General features: G+C 36.1%; 1 protein-coding gene across 1 annotated transcript in view; it reads left to right on the forward strand.

The window, feature by feature from the left end:
• The first annotated feature begins 2,684 nt into the window (after positions 1–2,684).
• col5a2b (collagen, type V, alpha 2b) overlaps positions 2,685–20,820 on the forward strand; it is a 48,587-nt gene continuing 30,451 nt past the window's right edge. The window contains exons 1-20 of the mRNA XM_067458618.1: positions 2,685–2,966; positions 9,733–9,945; positions 10,131–10,147; positions 10,263–10,295; positions 10,412–10,444; positions 11,133–11,186; positions 11,587–11,676; positions 14,197–14,274; positions 14,382–14,426; positions 14,532–14,585; positions 14,734–14,787; positions 14,945–14,998; positions 18,406–18,459; positions 18,646–18,699; positions 18,807–18,851; positions 18,960–19,013; positions 19,406–19,450; positions 19,799–19,852; positions 19,982–20,080; positions 20,162–20,206. Of these exons, the coding sequence (XP_067314719.1) occupies positions 2,876–2,966; positions 9,733–9,945; positions 10,131–10,147; positions 10,263–10,295; positions 10,412–10,444; positions 11,133–11,186; positions 11,587–11,676; positions 14,197–14,274; positions 14,382–14,426; positions 14,532–14,585; positions 14,734–14,787; positions 14,945–14,998; positions 18,406–18,459; positions 18,646–18,699; positions 18,807–18,851; positions 18,960–19,013; positions 19,406–19,450; positions 19,799–19,852; positions 19,982–20,080; positions 20,162–20,206 (1,266 nt within the window). The 5' untranslated portion in view covers positions 2,685–2,875. The remainder of the gene's footprint in view (positions 2,967–9,732; positions 9,946–10,130; positions 10,148–10,262; positions 10,296–10,411; positions 10,445–11,132; positions 11,187–11,586; positions 11,677–14,196; positions 14,275–14,381; positions 14,427–14,531; positions 14,586–14,733; positions 14,788–14,944; positions 14,999–18,405; positions 18,460–18,645; positions 18,700–18,806; positions 18,852–18,959; positions 19,014–19,405; positions 19,451–19,798; positions 19,853–19,981; positions 20,081–20,161; positions 20,207–20,820) is intronic.

Here is a 20,820-nt window from a genome sequence, read left to right on the forward strand (position 1 = left end):
TGTCCATTTTTAGGACAAGTTAAATGCTGGTGTTTGCAGTGATTCGCATAGATGGTGAAATAAACTGTGGTTAAAGACAGCTAAAAGGTGTTTTTCACCTCGTAACTGAACCAAGATCCATTTACCTACACCAACAAAACATTTGGATAGTAATTTACTTTCTTCTATGAAAGGGAAGTGAATTTGTGAGTCCACATAAAGTAATTTGTTAAAATATGTCTACTCTGCAGTGTAAAAGGCTCATCTGGCATGGGTGTATTTACGGAACGACTCACTCACTCATGACCTTATGCGGCTCCTCTTTATGTCCACTGATGAGTGGAGAGAACTGAGGTCCGTTACTGTTGAAGGCACACTGGTAAAACATTAATGGGGAAAAAGAGCTTTTGTAAAGAGTTGTTTATAGTTTCTACAACACAGTCTGTACACATGTACAGTAATACTTTGTGAGGCTAGTCAAGAACATCCTGAGGTCACCGTGTTAGTCAGCCAATTATGATGATAAGGTGGGAGAATGTTTGCAATGGGAATAAACTTCTTCATTTAGAATTGTACAAACAACTTCAGGACATGAATAGGAGGGAAACGGTCTAACAACCTATATTTGTCCCAAAGCAATTCGCCTTCTCAGATGTAGAAAGATTAGATGCAGTTAGGCAGGCTGAGTATGAATGACCAATCCTGTACTGGTTTCAAAATGAACCCCCACCCACCCAAGCTTCATTAGAGGTAACATAGCCTATGTTATAAAAGGGCTAGCTGACCATTTTTTTTATTGTGTTGTCATTTAATCTTGTCGATGAACAATGTATGACCTTCTTTCTTATAGATGAAAAAGTGTTTTTTTGTCCATGCAATTAAATTCAATTTAATTGCTTTAAAATTGATGGACACTTACATGGTTATTTCTTTTTCTTTTTTTTATAATTATAATTTCTTTTTAATTATTATTTATTATAATTTTTTTATTATTATTTTAAGTATTGTCACAGTTTGGGGTGAGATTTCTCATTAAAAAGTCTCTTATAGCCAACAAGGTTGCATTTATTGAAACAAAAATATAGTAAAAACAGTTAAATATTATAACAATTTAAATAGCTATTTTAAATGCATTTTATTCCTGTGAGGCAAAGCTGAATTCTCAAAATTACTCTTCTCGCCTTCAGTGTCACATGATCCTTCTGAAATCATAAGGCTATAATATGCTGATGCTATTATCAATGTTGAATGTTGTGCAGCTTAGTATTTGTGTGGAAACCTTGATACCCTGTAAAAAAAAATATTGTTGGTTTAACTTAAAAAAGTAGGTAACCTGGTTGAAATAAGAAATTTGAGTTGATACAATGAAGGAAATTGGTCTAATAAATAGAAACTCAAAATATTATTGTATCTGAACCACATAAAAAAATAGATAAATCATAGATAAATCAAAATTAAAAGTTAGTTTTAGTTAGTTATTTGATGCTTTAAAAACGGGGGGTGTGACGTCATGATTGACAACTGAGACTGACGGCATCTCTGAGTGAAGTTGTCACTGAGGCACTAACGGACTTTTTTCGGGATTTTTGGGAGCAGATTGGAGCTTTAGCTTTAATTTCTACATTTCGATAACTGTTTATTTCACACCAACATAATTAATTGTTCTGCATCTGCGAGAGTGTGGGTGGGCTTTTGATATCTCAGCTGTACTTCCTGCTCTACTTCCTGCTCTCTACCGCGCAGACTCGGTCCTAAAATCGCTGACAGGCCGTCTGAAAGCTTCAAATATGGCAAGCGGAAACGGATGATGTCGAGTCATCCATATTTTTTTACGGTCTATGGGTTCAGATACAATAATATTTTGAGTTTCTATTTATTAAACAAATTTCCTTCATTGTATCAACTCAAATTTTTAATTTCAATAAACTCAACATTTTAAGGCAACCAGGTTACTTACTTTTTCAGGATTCTCTGATGAATAGAATGTTACAAAACAGCGTTATATAAAACAGAAATCTTTTGTAGCTGTTTTATTGTAACTTTTCAATACATTTTATATCCTTTCTGAATTACAGCATTTTCTTTAAAGACCAAACTTTGACCCCAAACTTTTGAATGTCAGTGGATTATTTTTTATAAACTATAAAAAACCTGGGACAAATGGTCAATACAATATTTAAATGACATTTACATATTTATGATGTTATGATCATGACCTTCATCTCAGCAGTTTGCATTACAAGGTGAAAGACTGATAGGAATATCTCAAGTTTTAACTCATGAATATTAATGAGTGTTGACTAATTCATGTTTACTAGCTTAGCAAATGATCATGTTTAATATTTTATGCATTCAGGTGCAGCACTAGTCACATATGAATTGTTTCATAACTGTTTTAATTATTGCTGGTTCTTTATGTTCTTTATGTTAAGTGTGTTAAGCTCTACAGTGTCTAATATGATCAAATAGATTCAACCCACAAACTCAATTATCGTGTTTCTACCTATTCTACACATCTAAGAAATAAAGTAAAACCACTGTATGTAGTTGCCCTATAATTACAACTATTGGTGTCTGCTGAGTGATGCCGAGCTTTGTAGTGTTATGACAGTGATACATGATGCATTCTGCTTCATGTTCTTCATAAGTGTGCATCATCTAAAAGAAGACTGGAGGCTAGAGTTATTTTTGCTTCAGCTAGATGAGAGGCTGGAGAACCACAGGGCGGGGGTGCACAGGCTGCCTGGAGTTTTCATACAGGGAGCGTCTGCGCAGAGGCTGGCAGCTGCGCTCTTGGGTACAGTGGGCATCTTGTGGAGCGCAAGAAGCTGTGATTTCTTAACAGTCTACCTCCTGTGGAAGGCACAGGCAAAGCTTGTGCCACCCTGTCGTGAAAATGGCCGCAGTTCATCACCTCAGGATACCTGTATGGCTGGGGTTCTGTTTGGCCCAGGTGTTATTGATTACGTGCCAGGATGTTAAGACCGGTGAGTAACCTGCCTCACACTTTACTAACCTGACAGGGCAGGTGAAATGGGACACTCTGAATATCAGAATGTATAACTGTAGTATTTAAGATAAAAATGTAAAAAGTGATTAAAAAAAGTGAAATAAGTTTTACACTTACCTGGTTTGCATCTGGTTCAACACCATGGCTTTCCTCACCTTTTACGTTAATATCTGCATGGAAGTAAGGACAGCTTTTATCATGGCACGTTTTTTTTTTCTTTTTTTCAATTTCTCCAATTGAACAATTCAATAGATCAAAAAATTGACAGTGTAAGAATATTATGTCTAGAGTTTAAAAATGCAAGTTTGGATTTAAATTGAAAACAAGGTGGTTCATTTAGATTAAAAATGTCTGTGAACAAAATGTCTTCCATTGTTTGGTAAATAATAAAGCCTCCTTTTTGTATTATTGCAGTAAAATTATGTTAAGTAAATTATACAAGTAGCATAAATGCAGGTAAAGTGGTACACTTTATGTTAATTTGTTTGATAATTTATTAAGATCTAATTGGCTATATTAATGTCTTAGCATATAGTTTAGAAATAACTTAATGCTTACAATAAGAGTTAGAACTCAAAATTAAAATGGTCATCATTAAGTCAGCCTCATTCACAGTGACGCAGACTCTAGTTACTTTCATTATGGAAAAAAGAGCCATTGGAAATCAATGATGAATCTATCATTTTATCCTAACAACTCTTTTAGTGTTCCATGGATGAAAGAAAGTCATACAGGTTTGAGTAAAGGATGACAGAACTTTCCTTTTTGGGAAAACTATTCATAATTCATCCTAATAAACGTAATCATAAATAATGGATGTGGGAAACACTACAGAGTTGATGTTGTTTTAGTCCATTTACTGTATGTTATGAACAGCAATTAAAAAAATTAGGTGATGGAATAGCCATATTGCTGAAAGGAGTTAAAATTGCCATGAAGAAAGAATAACAAAGAACATTTTAATAGTGTTCATGTTAAGTTATGAAAATGTTATTTCCAACTGTTCACCTTCAAAATGTCAGTTTAAATAAAAAAAAAAAATTCTGAACATTCTGAAACAAGCAGTGACATTTAAAAAACCTGTAGACGAATGTTTAACTAAAACAACCTTCCATGAATTATGTAAAAATAATTTGTGCTAACTTTTTGAGAGCATTAATAAAGTCCAGATAATATTGAACGAACATTATGTTACTGAAAGGACGTTTGTTCATTACTTTGTTCATAGCGGATTTTACCCGAATAGCATAATTCCTTAATTAGCACAATTTTGATTTCTAAACTAATTTTGAACTAGTAAGCTGAATTATCCTGAACTTCTGCTTTGTCAGCTCTATCAAAGCTGGAGACATAATTTCATGGCCTTGCGTGTAATGATGTGAGGTTTTCACGGACCAAAGCAAGCCACCAATTGTGGTCAAAGTTCTTTCCAAAAGAAATGCTTGACACACCCAATCATGTGGCGAATGCGTTTGCCTGAAATCTAACTATGATGTTTTCACATTCGTTTAGGTTAGTTACACTACAATTCAGTTGAAGTTATTGATCAGTTTTGTTTAGTTGGGAGAATTATATTAAGTTCAAACATTTGGCATGGTGAATTCATGCAGTCACACTCCAACCCTAGTCTAATGGACATCGGTCTATATACTACATAAAACAACGCGTGTGACCCTCCCAGAGTAATTATCCCATATTGGGACACGTCATGAGAGCCAGCTTGTAATGTTTTATGAGGGGGAGGATATTATGTCAATCACAGGGCCTGCAATACAGGATTTGTAGGGAGACATTGCCTGTACCAATATGACAAATACAATTTCCATTTTATACATGAGTATATAGTAAAGAAAAGTACATTCCAAAGAGGATATTTTTGTTAAAAACTTCAGACAGAGGGCGTGCCTTTTCGCTTTGACAGAAATAAAAGTTGACCACAGGCTAACCTTAAGCAGAACCTATAATAGAGGCCGATGTGGTTTCCCAAAAATAACGTAGTGCTTTTCCACTAAATTGGTACTTGCTGTCTTTTCAGAATCGTGCTTTAAAAGGCCAGTTTCGTACAGTTGAGTAGCAGCAGGTGTACTGGTAGTAGTTTTACTGCTCCAATGCCATTGACAAGACTGAAAATAATATACATTTACTATTATTTTAGGCTTTTAGCATGGTTACATGGTCATAAATCTATTTTCCTAGTTTAAGAGGACTTAGCTGTTGCCGCTTAGAAATTTTGACATTTATAAGACACTAAGCAGACTTAGTGCCCTGGTTATACATGTAAAATTAGCATGACAATTAGCCATTACACTTCAAATATCCACACACACATTCTTGAATATGTGGTTTACGCTATATGGTTTACTCTCCATATAGCGTAATGTTTTTAATGCAATGTTTTTATTTTAACTTTTTTTCATAATGTACAAATTTAAGAAAACAAGGAAAACCAGACAATATACTTTGGAGTAATGGTGTTTATACTATACACTGTTTTTATACTGTACAAACCACTGTATATGTGAAGTGAATAACACTGATTATCGCTTCATCACCGCACCTGTTAGTGGGTAGGATATATTAGGCAGCAAGTGAACATTTTGTCATCAAAGTTGATGTGTTAGAAGCAGGAAAAATAGTAAAGGATAAGGATTGTATAAGGATTTGAGCGAGTTTGACAAGGGCCAAATTGTGATGCTAGCATCTCCAAAACTGCAGCTCTTGTGGGGTGTTCCCGATCTGGAGTGGTCAGTATCTATGAAAAGTGGTCCAAGGAAGGAACAGCGGTGAACTGACGACAGGGTCATGGAAGGCCAAGGCTCATTGATGCACATGGGGAGCAAAGGCTGGCCTGTGTGGTCTGATCAAACAGACGAGCTACTGTGCCTCAAATTGCTCAAGAAGTTAATGCTGGTTCTGACAGAAAGATGTCAGAATACACAGTGCATGGCAGTTTGTTGCGTATAGGGCGGCATAGCTGCAGACCAGTCAGGGTGCCCATGCTGAACCCTGTCCACTGCCAAAAGCACCAACAATGGGCATGTGAACATCAGGACTGGACTACGGAGTAATGGAAAAAGGCGGCCTAGTCTGATGAATCAATTTTCTTTTACATCACATGGATCACCAGGTGTGTGTGTGTCGTTTACCTGGGGAACACATGGCACCAGGATGCACTATGCGAAGAAGGCAAGCCAGCGGAGGCAGTTTGGAAATGTTCTGCTGTGGGTCCAAGCGTTCACATGGATGTTATTTTGACACGTACCACCTACCAAAGCATTGTTGCAGACCATGTACAACCTTTCATGGAAACGATATTCCCTGGTAGCTGTGGCCTCTTTCAGCAGGATAATGCACCCATCCATAAAGCAAATATGGTTTAGGAACGGTTTGAGAAGCACAACAATAAGTTTGAGGTGTTGACTCGACCACCAAATTCCCCAGATCTCAGTCCAATTGAGCATGTGGGATGTGCTGATCAAGCTAGTCCGATCCATGGAGGACCCACCTCACAACTTACAGGACTTTAAGGATCTGCTGCTGCTAGTCCATGCCTCGATGAGCCCATGCTGTTTTGGCAGCAAAAGCGGGATCAACACAATTATCAGGATGGTGGTTATAATGTTATGCTTGATCTATGTATTTTAAATATGTGTAAGTTCACTCTCACAAAGTATATTATTTTTAAAAGTAAAGTGCAGAGAAATTCTCTAATTGCTAATTAAATTCGAATTAAAAAACTTCTTAATTGCTTGGAATGTCTTCATGACATAATTTGGGCCTTTACTGAAACAATTACAGCTGTCACAAAAGCCTTTGATGAAAGTAGGGGCAACAAATGTCTCCTAAAATAATTCTTACCTTGCATAAAGCTGTCTGCACTTCCACAGTGTTTCTGCGCTACAGTACTGTATTAAAGGCTTGCAGATAGTCATACACATTATTGCTTGATTACAGCAGTGGAAGCCATGCTAGAAGTAAGCCTTCAGAATAGACTCATATGCGACAGACTTTAAGCATCAGAACCGGCATTTACTCTGTCTGCCGTCTCTGTCATGCCACAGCATCTAATCAAGAGTTACTCGCCTAGAGCCACAGACAAAAACAACATGAGAGGTTTTTAAAGAGACATGAGGGAAAATTAATATAGCATCTTCACATAAGTCTCATCAAATTTCTGATTGATACAGCAGTAAATTTGACATGTATTTGAAATGCCCTAAGACTACCAAAACACGTCATGTCTCAAATCAAGCCATTCTTCCATAACACTAGCAAAAGATTCACCCAACAAACACATTTTGTCACTCCTAAAACAATCAACGCCTAAAACACACACAAAACAAAAAAAGAGACCTCTCCAATGTTTAGAATTCACTGTGGCATATGTTACATAGTCCATGTTTACATTACAGTACACAGTTATTTCTAAGTTGTCTCCTTTTGTACAATATATATAGTAAAGATGGTAAAGAAGGGACACCTGTGTGTGTTTGGCTACATATTCTTACTTGATAGTAGTATTTAATTTTTTCGATTCAAAATATATTTCAATATGGTATTACTGTACAAATGTAGCAAATTGCTGTCTCATTCAGTTATGTATTATGGTTTTGAGAGCCTAACAGTTTTGAAGAGAGTATGTAAACGTGCAATTTGTTCATCAAAGCAGAGAACGCATAGAAGTGCTGCATGGGGTGTGAATTCCTTATCTTGATCCTTATCTTTGGATATAAGGGATGGCTCAACTCAGTAAATATAGAACTTTTAAGGCACTTGAATGACCTACGTGTTGCGGAGGGTTGCAAGTTGTTCTATATAGGTATGGAGTTTTGGTGGTGGTGGTGGTTGTGTCTGAGTGAGGAAAGATTTGATGTAATTTTAAATACATTTTAAATCATAGTAAATGGGCGTTGTGCCAAACCCCACATGCTCAGTGTGTGAAGAGTTTTGAAAAAGTGATATAAGTATTAAGAAGCTGGTCCTAGTAATTGTAAAAAGAGAGAGAGAGAGAGAGAGAGAGAGAGAGAGAGAGAGAGAGAGAGAGAGAGAGAGAGAGAGAGAGAGAGAGAGAGAGAGAGAGAGAGAGAGAGAGAGAGAGAGAGAGAGAGAGAGAGAGAGAGAGAGAGAGAGGTAATTTTGATAGTTTTTTTCTTCCTTTTTGGCATCTTTGAATATAGTATTACTGAAATATAGCAATTAGCTGATTGTGTCTGACAATATAGATATAATATTGAATCAAGCAGAAATAGTCAGAAAATCGTTTTAAAACATTTAAGCACAGAGAAAACCTTTAAAGCAATGTTGGCCATGCAGAAAGGTGTACTGTATAGGCAGACCAACCCGAAAGTTTGACTTTGAAAAAAAAAAGGATTCAAGATGTGGTTCTCAATGTGGTACACAAGAGGTGCATCCTCAATAGGCCGAGTGAAAAATGGCTGAAGGTCTCCAGCTGTAGACCTCAATTACAGGGTGTGGTATATGATGTAATCACCAGCTAAATAAAGGCAAGCCGAATTGGATGAATGGTGGCATTGCTCTAGTTCTCATTGAGTCTGAAACGTTGCACTTTATACTTTGAGTTATTTAATTATAGTTACTTACATGTCCTCATCTTGACAGATTATAGACCAGACCAATGGGACCAGTGCTATATCATGAGGCTTCATCTGAGGGGTCTGCAATGCCAAAACACTTGTTTAAGTTGATAAACAGACAAACAGTTTAAAAGTGTTCCACTGACTGTTGCCATATGAAATAAATTACGAAATTAAAAATGTTATCCATTATAGCACCTCCTCAGCACTAACGCCTTTTAAAGAGCTTTGTATGGTGTCATAGTATCTTTTGCAACAGTTACATGGTGTAGCCATTGTAACACTGTGACTGTAATTTCTTATAGGCTACTTGGATACTGAGAAGGCAGTTCATTTAAATATTACAATGGCCATAGATTAGCATACAATTGTTTCATTACAATTATTGGTTATTAATAATTACTATTGTAAAATCATAAAGCTGCTGTAAGCACGATTTTAAAATACTACACATAAAATGTCCCCATTAGCCTACCTGAATGATGATGTGTATTAAATCAATCAATCTCACCGCGGCCTGCGTGTTAGACTATCAGAAAACTTGAGACTTGCTCTGCTGTGAGGGATAGCACATATCTGGAATTTCCTTCAAACAATGTAAGAAAATTCGGAGTCTTTGTGGTTTCTATTTTGATGTCTTACTTGCCCCTTCGATGAGAGTAGGGGCGTCGTTACTGAATACTGTTTGTAGCTCTAGCAGTTGTGTGGGTATTGTGGTTAGCATGCTAATACGTTTTTGTAAGGTCTGTTGGCTTTCAGCATATGAAGACATTTGAAGAAGGAATATTTGTGTATTTCTACCACACTCTTGGCAGTAAGCATAACAAAGTGTAATTTTAGGATGAAAATATTAAAATAAATAGATCAGTGGCAATGTGGCATTAACTCATTACCTGGGAATAAAATTATTATTGACGCTAGACGTCTGCAGGCGGATTGAATTTGTGCTGCTGTTTTTTGCCACATAAACCAATCAATCACCACACAAATAAATAAATAATTTAATAAAAAAATAATTGCACTTTTAATTTTTTTATGTGATAATGTGATTTAAAACGAATGTGATATTTGAGTATGATTTATGATGATGGTTATAAATGACCTATTATAAAAAATACTTATGTCTTGTTCATTTTTATCTTCGAACAGAGGACACGAATAGCTGTAAAGACGGTGATCAGAATTATTCTGACAATGAGATTTGGAAGCCAGAGCCGTGCAGACTTTGCGTATGTGATAAAGGCCAGGTGATCTGTGAGGAGATCCGCTGTGAGGAGCTGAAGGGATGCGAACAGTTCATGATCCCAGAAGGAGAGTGCTGCCCTGTGTGTCAAACATTCGCCAGTGCACGAGGAAGGATCGGTGAGTATACACGAAACGGCCGCTAGAGGGCAGACGTCAATCAGATTCGTACGGGGAAGGGAATTATTTTAGATGAGGAGGGGAGATCGTTTATTTATTATTTTACAGTCTATGTTCGATAGGCTATATTTATTATAATTTAACCTTTGAATTAATTTGAATTATATTTTGTGTTTCTTTTGCAGAAACAATTGCGTTTAAGGTATGTGAATACTTAAAATTCAGGAATATAGATTAGCATTTGTTATTTTTTCCCCATCTAAAATTAATCTATATAAAGCTTTTGATTGTTTGATTGCTGCATATTTTTTTTTCAGGGTGAAAAAGGTGAACCTGGTGACATTCCTTATGTGAGTCTATACAATTATGCTTATGTCCATCATCGATATCAATATGGACGTTCAATATTTTATACAGATTCATACTGTTTTATTAATTTGAATTCAACTTTGTTTTTGTTTTTAAGATTGTGGGAGTACCTGGGCGTCCAGGACCAATGGTAAAACACACACACACACACACACACACACACACACACACACACACACACACACACACACACACACACACACACACACACACACACACACACACACACACACACACACACACACACACACACACACACACACACACACACACACACACACACACACACACACAGGTTTGTTTCACTATATTAGTGAGGACATTACATAGACTTCCATTGATTTTATATCAGGTCAATGATATTTTCTATCCCCTAACCCAACCCCTATCCCTAAACCTACCCATCACAGAAACATGTGCAGATCAACCGATTTAAATAAAAACATGTTTTGGCAGATTTATAAGCCTTTTTAACTAGTGAGGACCAGTCCAATGTCCTCACTAGTGGGTCATTTTCATGTTTTACTATATAAGTGAGGACATTTGTGTCCTCACAAGTATTGCCAAACAAGGAACACACACACACACACATTTTCAAAAAGATAATTCTCTATGATTTATAAACTTGTTTCCTTATGGGGACCAATAAAAAAAAAAAGACAAAAAAAGTCCACCCAAGGTAAAAACATTTTTTTTTAACTTGTGGAGAACTTGTGGAGATGTTTTGGCCTCTAATACTCTTTTCTTCTTCTTCAGAATCCCTATTCTTTGTAATGTCAATCAAAGTGATGTCCATTATCTTATGTCACATCAAACAGGGTCCCCCAGGAGCAGATGGCCGACCAGGATATCCAGGAAGCAAAGGAAGAAAAGTATGTGACATTTACCAATACCCATACAGTCATGTGTATTCTATTATGTGGCTACCTCACTTCAGAAACACATCAAAGTTATGTACAAATAGTGACTTGCTCTTATTGCATGAAACATAGTGTAAGTTATGGCTAGTCAAAATTACTTTGAGTGAATACATTTACATTTATGCATTTGGCATACGCTTTTATCCAAAGCGACTTACATTGCATTCAAGTTAGACATTTTTTTTTACATTATTGTCAGTTCTTGCTTTCCCTGTGAATCGAGCCCATGACCTTGACGTTGCTAGCGCCATGCTCTACTGGTTGAGCTACAGGTCGCGCTACAGTCAATACACGGTGTAATGTAGTAAATGACAGTTTAATTGTTAAGTGACATGCAATGTTTTTTGTAAAGGGTGTCCCAGGTCCTACTGGTTTTGATGGAGAGCCAGGTGTCCCAGGCATGCCAGGTGAGCCTGGTCCTGTGGGCACTTCACTGCCTGGGGTGAGTAAAATGATCTGTCCAGGTTTTGTCATCCTGTATTTGTCACATCCCTTATCAGTGATTAGAATTATTAAATGTGTTTCTCTGATCTGAATATGTAATGCATAATATCACTAAATAAGGATAAATTGTGTTAGAAAATAATCTGTTCTATATAGTTTGAATAAAATGTTCTAAGTAAAACATAATCCCTCATTGCTTTCAACAAACCTAAAAAAGAAAGTTTTGTATTACTAGTGTACTAGTGATTTTAAATACAATTTTAGTGACAATAAAAAACTCAAGCAAACCCTCCAAATCCGGATTGATCCTACCTAAATGTGTTCTTTTCACACCATTATAACATTTATTGAAAGTGGTATGAAATTAACAACTTTTCTTACCTATTGACGTATATCTGAGTGAAAAAACATAGGGTGGAACTTGATTTTATAGATCTAGAATTGATTGGATCATTGTCGTTTGTTAATGATGCGATCTCCTATGAGCAGTTATTGTCCCACCCGTGTGCTGGTGCACATTATCAGAGAAAGAGCAAGGGGGGCTGGGCAAGGGAAAGTTCATATTTTTGAATTAAGGTTAGATAGGGGCAAATCATTTTTTTAAAAAGATGTGAACCAATAGTCATCAATAAAAGCAACAATATTCCATACAACATTTCTGTTTTAATTTCATGATGACCTTACATCACTGAGCACAGTGTTTCTGGTCAACAGTTTTTGGTGTGAGGGTTTTATGAGGACTGTGAAAATCATTGTGGGTTTACCACTCTGGAATGTGCAGTGGGAAAAATCACATTAAATTCGGCATGATAGAAGTTGCGAAAGTCTTTTCTTCCCTATAGAGTGCTGCAATAATTACATATTTTTTGTAGCATCACATTGGTTCCCTTGACAAAAATACCCAATAGGATTATTGCAGAAAATAAGGTCTGTGACTAACAAAAGCTTATGATTCTTACACGTTTTGTTAATCGTGATGATCTTCACAAAGGAACACAACTTTTATGAATTTTAAAGTGTAAATACACTCGGCAAAAGCTAAACAAACTACACCATGGTTAATCAAAACTGCCTAATGTTTCCAAACGAAATGTCGAACCCATGAAGAGGAAACTACTGTGAAAGCTTCGGGGGGTGTCGATGGACTCAATCTACTCCATCTATGTTTTTATCATTCTGAAGCTGATCAAGGTGTAGTCTTTGACAAAAATTTGATATTCTCAACTTTTTGTTTAAAATGTGGACTTTTTTAATGAAACACCCACATTCAAGTGTTGATAAAAAAGTACAGTTAAAGGTATATTTCAAGTATAACAAATGATATCTACATTTGAACTTAGTGAAAGTGAAAAATATTTTATAAATTGTACGTATAATGTTATGTTCACTTAAAGAAAACTTACAAGTATACTTGCAATATAAACTACAACACTAGTACACTTCAAAGAGTACTTTCTTTAACTAAAAAAATGTACTACTTGTATTAAAATAGTAAACTATGAGTAGATATACATATAAGTTCACTTGTAGTACAGATGCAGTACTAACGAGAAACCTAGTTATGCATTTAAATGTTTACTGTTACACTTACAGTACTCTTAAATTTATACTTTTATATAGTAAAAGTAGGCCAGTTTAGTCCCAAGCAGTATTTAAATAGTGCACTTACAATTTTACTACTAGTACAAATTGATATTATAATGCTTAGTACATAAGTATACTTAAAAATATACTTGAACATAACTTAAGTACATATATTCAAAAAATGAACGTGAACCCTTTCAGTCTTTGTTCAAAAACATAGAAAGTTTAAGTTAGAATAGTTTGCAAGAGTATGATTATAAACACAAGGAGACTGTGAAAGTAGACCAGTGAGTTGAAGAGTTTACCTTTCCAGCAGATGACGTTTAATGTTCTCGACCACCAACTTGTTAGCAATTAGCCACTTGTTAGCAATCTTCTAAAGAATACTAATCTATAGAATAAAACTTGTTTACCAAGCATTAAAGCATTTAAGCATTTAACCAAACTCCCATTCCAAAAAAATGCATTGACTTCAGGACGATGAAAGTAAAGTGCTAAAATGCTAACTCGTTCCTAACGAGTTATTGGCTTACAAAAATAAGTCATTAGCCTGCACCACTCAATTAAGATGAGTAAAACGGCTTCTTTTATAAGAAAAAATGTAAGATGGGTCTTGATTTTGTCCATCAGGAATTGATTGGACCACTGGATTGTTGTGGTTTGCTATTGGTTGATGTCATGTGAGTGACAGGTTGTCCCGCCCTCACGGCTGTCATCAGAGAAGATAAGAGATGTCACTGCAAGAGGGAGTGGAGGCTTGATTAAACATTACAAGGCCACATGAATTTAACGAAGTGCACGGATACATATAATAAATAATGCAGTCTTCCATTTAAAAACAAAGAATTGTAACATTGGCTGTAAATCTATGGTGACAAATGTGTCATGACTGCACTTTTTCAAATCAAATTTAAATTGGATTTATGTTTTACAGAGTCAATTTGCTTCTCAAATGGCCTCTGGATTCCAGGATGGAAAGCATGGTATGGCTGGGATGGTCTCTGGGGCACCGGTATGGATATTTCCACATTCAATAATGACTTTTTAAAAGCATAACTATTTAGATAGATTACCATATAGAACCCCTAAAAAGAGATATAATGTATTTATTGTGATCAGGGGGAATCAGGAGCAAGAGGTCATCCAGGCCCAGCAGGTCCACCAGTAAGTTCTCTCAAGCTCTCTACTGTGTACATGAACGTCTTCATTTCAATGTTTTTTTTCACACTGCATGTTTTCACCAAATGTATTTTTCTCTGTGTCACTCAGGGGCCAACAGGAGCACAAGGCGCGCCAGGAGATGCAGGTGATCCAGGGCCCATGGTAAGACTAATGCGTTCAAATATTCTGTTAATTATTTAAATGCAGCTGTAGGTTTATAGCATTCATTAGAGAAACTGTCCATGCCATACAGTGGAAGAAAATTTTTAGTATCACTTACTGTACAATAAAATATAACATTTCTCTGTAGGGGTCTTTTGGTCCAAGGGGACCAGATGGTCCTCCAGGAAAAGCTGGTCCAGATGTGAGTAGGAAGTAACATCAAGCAGTTTGTTTAATATGGAGTCCAATCCTCTCAAAAATGATGTTACATACATGTTATAAATTTGAAAACACTGAACAGAAGTAAGCTGGGTTTCCCTGTACTTATGATAACACAATCATGTTCCTCTCTGTAACAGGGTGAGCCTGGACCCCCTGGAAATACAGGAGAAAAAGGAGCCTCAGGATCTCCAGTAAGACAATGCTGCTGTTCTCAGTCCTGTTTTAGGGGTAGTTGATATTATATTAAACATCGTATATAGACATGGCTGCTGAAATGTTCCTCATGTGCAGTATAGTGGAGAATTAAGGAGCTATTCACACAGGACACATTCTCCATCATCTGAACACATCACACATCTCAGACCGTTGTGATGCATCTCACTGTTTTTTCAGCAATTCGAGTTCTGCTTTTAAAAATGAATCTCAAAGGAATGGAACAGATGCATCTAGTTGTTTGTGAATGCAAGAATACAAGTATGCACACTTCTAAAGGTGGGGTAAGTGTTATTTCAAAACCGTTTTACAAAACGGACTCGGGCCGCGTGCAATAACAAACTTGTAACCAATCAGCAGGTAAGGGGCGTGTCTACCATTGACGGTCAGAGATGAGAGCGCTCAGTGCATGCAAAGAGTGCATGCCATTATTCAAAATACAAGACATACATAATAACGGACATTAGCTGATAACTAATATATGCTGGCTTTTGCTTGAATATATGCTTGTGTGTTATGTTTGCTTGTTTGTCCGTTTGCGATCATATTGTCGCTCACTTCAGCAATGATAAAGACACATTCATTCCACACCGTATGGAGCATCTAACAATCTCCTCACTGTTTGTTTCAAGCGTCAGCTCACAAAATGTGTTCGACAAGTAAGATACTATACTCCTAATATTGTTTCCTCTTTTTATTATCTTTATAACCCTTATCCGGTCATAATTGTAATATGTCGTTAGCTGGACTATCATGCTCGTGTACTATCGAGTTGTTCATGAGAGCGGTTTGTGTTTTTGTGATCGCTATAACTCTAATCTTGTCATAATTGTAATATGTTCGTAAGTTGGACTGTCATGCTCGTGTACTATCGAGTTATTCATGAGAATGTTTTTTTTGGTGTGTGATCGCTATAACTCTAATCTTGTCATAATTGTAATATGTTGTTAGCTGGACTGTGTGCTCGTGTACTATCGAGTTGTTCATGAGAACGGTTTGTGTGTGTTTTTGTGATCACTATAACTCTAATCTTGTCATTATTGTAATATGTTCGTTAGTTGGACTGTCTTGCTCGTGTACTATCGAGTTGTTCATAAGAATGGTTTGTGTTTTTGTGATAGAAGGGATGACTTTTTCATTGAATATTCGACCTGGATTTGTAACACACAGATTCTGCCATTGTCGTTGCCTGGTTTACGTATGTGTGGGGCGGAGCTATCTAAATAGGACAGAGATCCTTTTGGGGGTAGGGGCGTGTTTGTTTTGGTCATTTGAAATAACAACAACGGTTACCAGAAAGCACTTACCCCACCTTTAAGATCCACTCCAGCCGTTCTAAGCAGGTCATAATGAGTTTTGTACTTCTGCTTTTGCATGGCAGAGAAAGCTTTTTGCCCTCAAGAGTTTGTTGGCATAAACCAAGATATAAAACATGTTCTAAGAATGTTTTGCTAGCGTTCCCCTTTATTTGATAAAAAAACATTTGTGAATGTCCTGTTTCTCAAACTTTTTAAAAAATGTTGAGGAAACATTCCAATTTGATCCTTCTTCAATATTATGGGAATGTCACTTTTGAATGTTATCTGAGAAGTAACATAAAAAAAATGTTTTATGAATGTTCAACTAAAACATTTCAGATTTTTCCCCCATGAACGATGTATAAATAATGCTTTTGATCCAATGTTTCGAGAGCATTAGTAAATACCAGAACATTTTGCTAATGTTACTGGAACTTTAAGAAAACCTTGCCAGAATGTTATAGCTAAATTTCTGAGAACGTTCCCTTTTAGCTGGGCAACTGGGCCATGTTAACCAGCCGAACCATGACATCTTGGTTTAAAGGTGGGGTAAGTGCTATCTGGTAACCGTTGTTGGTATTTTAAATCACCAAAACAAACACGCCCCTACCCCCAAAAGGGTCTCGCCCCTATTTTGATAGCGCCGCCCCACATACGTAAACCCAGAGGCATCAACGGCTATGGCAGAATCTCTGTGTATCTAATCCAGGTCGAATATTCAATGAAAAAGTCATCCCTTCTATCACAAAAACACAAACCGTTCTTGTGAACAACTTGATAGTACACGAGCAAGACAGTCCAACTAACGAACATATTACAATTATGACAAGATTAGAGTTATAGCGATCACAAAAACACACACAAACGGTTCTCATGAACAACTCGATAGTACACAAACACACAGTCCAGCTAACAACATATTACAATTATGACAAGATTAGAGTCATAGCGATCACAAAAATCACAAACTGTTCTCATGAACAAGTCTATAGCACGAGCCGACAGTCCAACTAACGACATATTACAATTATGACTGGATAAGGGTTATATAGATCATGAAAAGAGTAAGCAAACATATATTAGGAGTATAGTATCTTACTTGTTGGAGACATTGTGTGAGCTGATGCTTGAAGCACACGGTGAGGAGATTTAGATGCTCCATACGGTGTGGAAATGAACGGGTCTTTATCATTGCTGAAGTGAGCCACAATACGATCGCAAATGGACAAACAAACGAACATGACACACGAGCATAGTCAAGCAGCATATATTAGTCTAGTTCTCAGCTAATATCCGTCATGTGTGTGTTTTGAATAATGACGTGCACAGAGCGAGAGCGAGCGCTCCTCTCACCATCAATAGTAGACACGCCCCTTACCTGCTGATTGGCTACAAGTTTGTTATTCCACTCGGCCCATGTCCTTTTTCTAAAGCGGTTTTGAAATAAGACTTACCCCACCTTTAAGTTATAAATAATGTAACATTTGACAATCGGTTTCTCCACAATCTTCTGCCAATCTTTACAAGTCAATGTAAAATTCCACATATGTTTGGGAACACTATTGAGTGATGAAGGCTTCCTAAGCTAAATGGACTAAAACATGCTCTTTCAGATGAGTAGAGTAACTGTAGTATTGGCTGTCAAATTATGTTGAAGAGTTCCAGACAACCACAATGTCGAACAGACTCAAATACAATCAAAGACTTTAATAACACTGCAACTGAAAATAATTACAACATCACTCAAGCAGTACACACGGATGAACAAGTGAGCAGAGAGAGAAGAAAAATGAATCAAAGAGTGGAACTTAAATAGTGTGGCAGGCAATGGCAAATTAAATACAGATGCAAAATGACTAATTAATTCAAAGGAGCTAGAAGCAATTAACACATGCAAGATGCCATGGTGCCAACTAGTAGCTCACATTGTTGTGCTATGCTTACACAGATCAAAACATCAGATGAACGCAATTGCTAGAAACTAGTGTGGTAGTGCCAGGGATGAAAAACGAATTAGCTTCCAACTTCCATAAATACTGCACATTAAATGCTTAGTGTATCCTTACCAATGATGATTTCTTTCATAGGGCTCCAGAGGGTTTCCAGGGTTACCAGGTCAGCCTGGGTTGAAAGGTGCAAAGGTGGGTTAGATTAAAACTTCATTTCCATTACACTGATCACTGTTTACTCTTTTCAATTACTTTTTAATTACAATGTAATACTACAAAATGTACAAACCAAATACACAAGTTCATGCATTGTTTTAATTGTGTTTGAGGGCAGTTTCGCAAACAGTGTTAAACCAGTGAAACTCATTCCCATTTTAGGGTCATCCAGGTCTGCAGGGTGTGAAAGGAGAATCAGGTGCAGTGGGGTCAAAGGTCAGAGGTCACATACTTGGCGTTAAATTCACGTGAACATTTTCTTGAACCTGTGTCCCTGTAGTTTGAATGTATTAGTAAATGCCATTTTCTTTTCATTATAAAAGGGAGAATCAGGGTCTCCTGGCACCATGGGAATTGTGGGTCCACCGGTATGGAGCACTTTGTGATTGCAGTTCTGATTGTGATGTTTCATTTAATTTGCACTTTATTGCATTTTTCTAAACTGCACTTTTTTGCTAATAATATTTTCTTCACAGGGTCCAATTGGCATGCCTGGTGAGAGAGGACGCATCGGTCCAGGAGGGCCTGTGGTAAGTGAACAATTAGGGATATGAAAATAAAAGTAATTTACTCAACCACAAGTTGTTTTAAAACATTATGAATTTCTTTCTTCTGCTGAACACAAAAAGAATATATTTTGAAGAAACAGTTGAACCAAACAGTTGATTGGCCCCAAAATACTATGGAAGACATTGGGCCATCAAGTGTACATTCTTCAAACTATCTTTATCAAAATGTCTATTTGTGTTCTGCAGAAGAAAAAAAGTATACTGGTTTGAAACAGCTTGAGGGTGAGTAAATGATGACTGAATGTTTTACTCATTTGGACTTTACTCATTTGGAAAGGTGAGAGTTTAATAAAATAGTTTGCTTTAATTAGCTTTTCATCAGTAAATATATATATATATTTTTCTGTTTGTAGGGAAAACGTGGTCTTTCTGGACATGTAGGAAAACCAGGCCCATTGGTATGTGCAATTTTTTAAATTTATTTTTAATTTTATTTTTAATTAATTAATTAATTTATTTATACACTTTCATAGTATTTATCAATAATTTCATATTTTTATTTGATTTTCATATTTTCAGTTTTTGTTTTAATTTAAAATTAATCTTTACTGTATGAAGTTTATGGGATTTTTGTTTTTGTTTTTTTAATATTTCTAATTGTACTTTTTTTAATTTAAAGGTTTTCATTTATATATAATAACAACACTAGTATGTGCATGATATATCTGCCTTTTATTTTCAAGGATACAGAGTATGCTCTATTAAAAAAGACGTGTTATCTAACCTGTCACTAATATCATTTACAGGGCCCGATGGGAATTCCTGGAACCCCAGGATTTCCTGGTGGTCCAGGCATGAAGGTTCGTCTGAATTATGGTTATCGTTAGAACATATGATCTGCTGTACCTTAAAATGTTTCATTATTATTGTTTATGGCAGGTAAAAAAAAACGTGAGTAATGAAACATATTCTTCTAAAATATTATACAGGGTCAGGCAGGAGCCACAGGCCCACGAGGAACCAGTGGACCCCAAGGCCCAAGGGGAGAATCAGGCCGGCAAGGCTCATCAGGACCACAGGGCAACCAGGTACAGTCTCACCTGTCTAACATTCTATTGTCTAATGACATGTGTATTCAATTATTTCCATAACATTGATATCATTTTTAGGGACCAGCTGGAACAGATGGTACTCCTGGACTTAAAGGACCATCAGTAAGCTCCTTAAACACTCATCAGAGAACACCAATTAATGCACTATTTATCAAATTGTGTGCTTATTAATGCAGAATTACATTGCTAAGGCAAGCATTGCTATTATTATTTATCATTTTTAGGGCGAGCACTTATATAATGCTGTTATGGCAAGCCGTTTTTACTTTTAATCATTCACAGGATATGAATTCTTGATATCAGCAAATATATTTTCACTAGTTAAAAAGCTTTTTTTGAAAGCAGGAATAGATTAAAATGTAAAATGTAAATTCTTTATATAATTTAAATTCAATTGTTGAGATCAATAATTAATTTCTTACTAGTTTGAATTCCTGAAAGTTGAAATACATATCAGAAATACAGTTCTCACTAGAAACACATCTCACATTTTTGATTACTTTGTTACTAGTAAAAATATACATTCCTGAAATATCAATAATTCATTTTTCACTAGTTTATAATTCTTGAAATATCTATACATTTATGTCAACATGTTAAATTTGTTATTTCTGATATCTTAAGATATTTTTTTTTGATATCAGTATAATTTCAAATATCTAAAATGTCATTAATGACATTTCCACTAATAACGACATAAATATTGATATAAAAAT

The sequence above is a fragment of the Pseudorasbora parva genome, chromosome 12, assembly GCF_024679245.1.
Source record: "Pseudorasbora parva isolate DD20220531a chromosome 12, ASM2467924v1, whole genome shotgun sequence".
Taxonomy (NCBI): domain Eukaryota; kingdom Metazoa; phylum Chordata; class Actinopteri; order Cypriniformes; family Gobionidae; genus Pseudorasbora; species Pseudorasbora parva.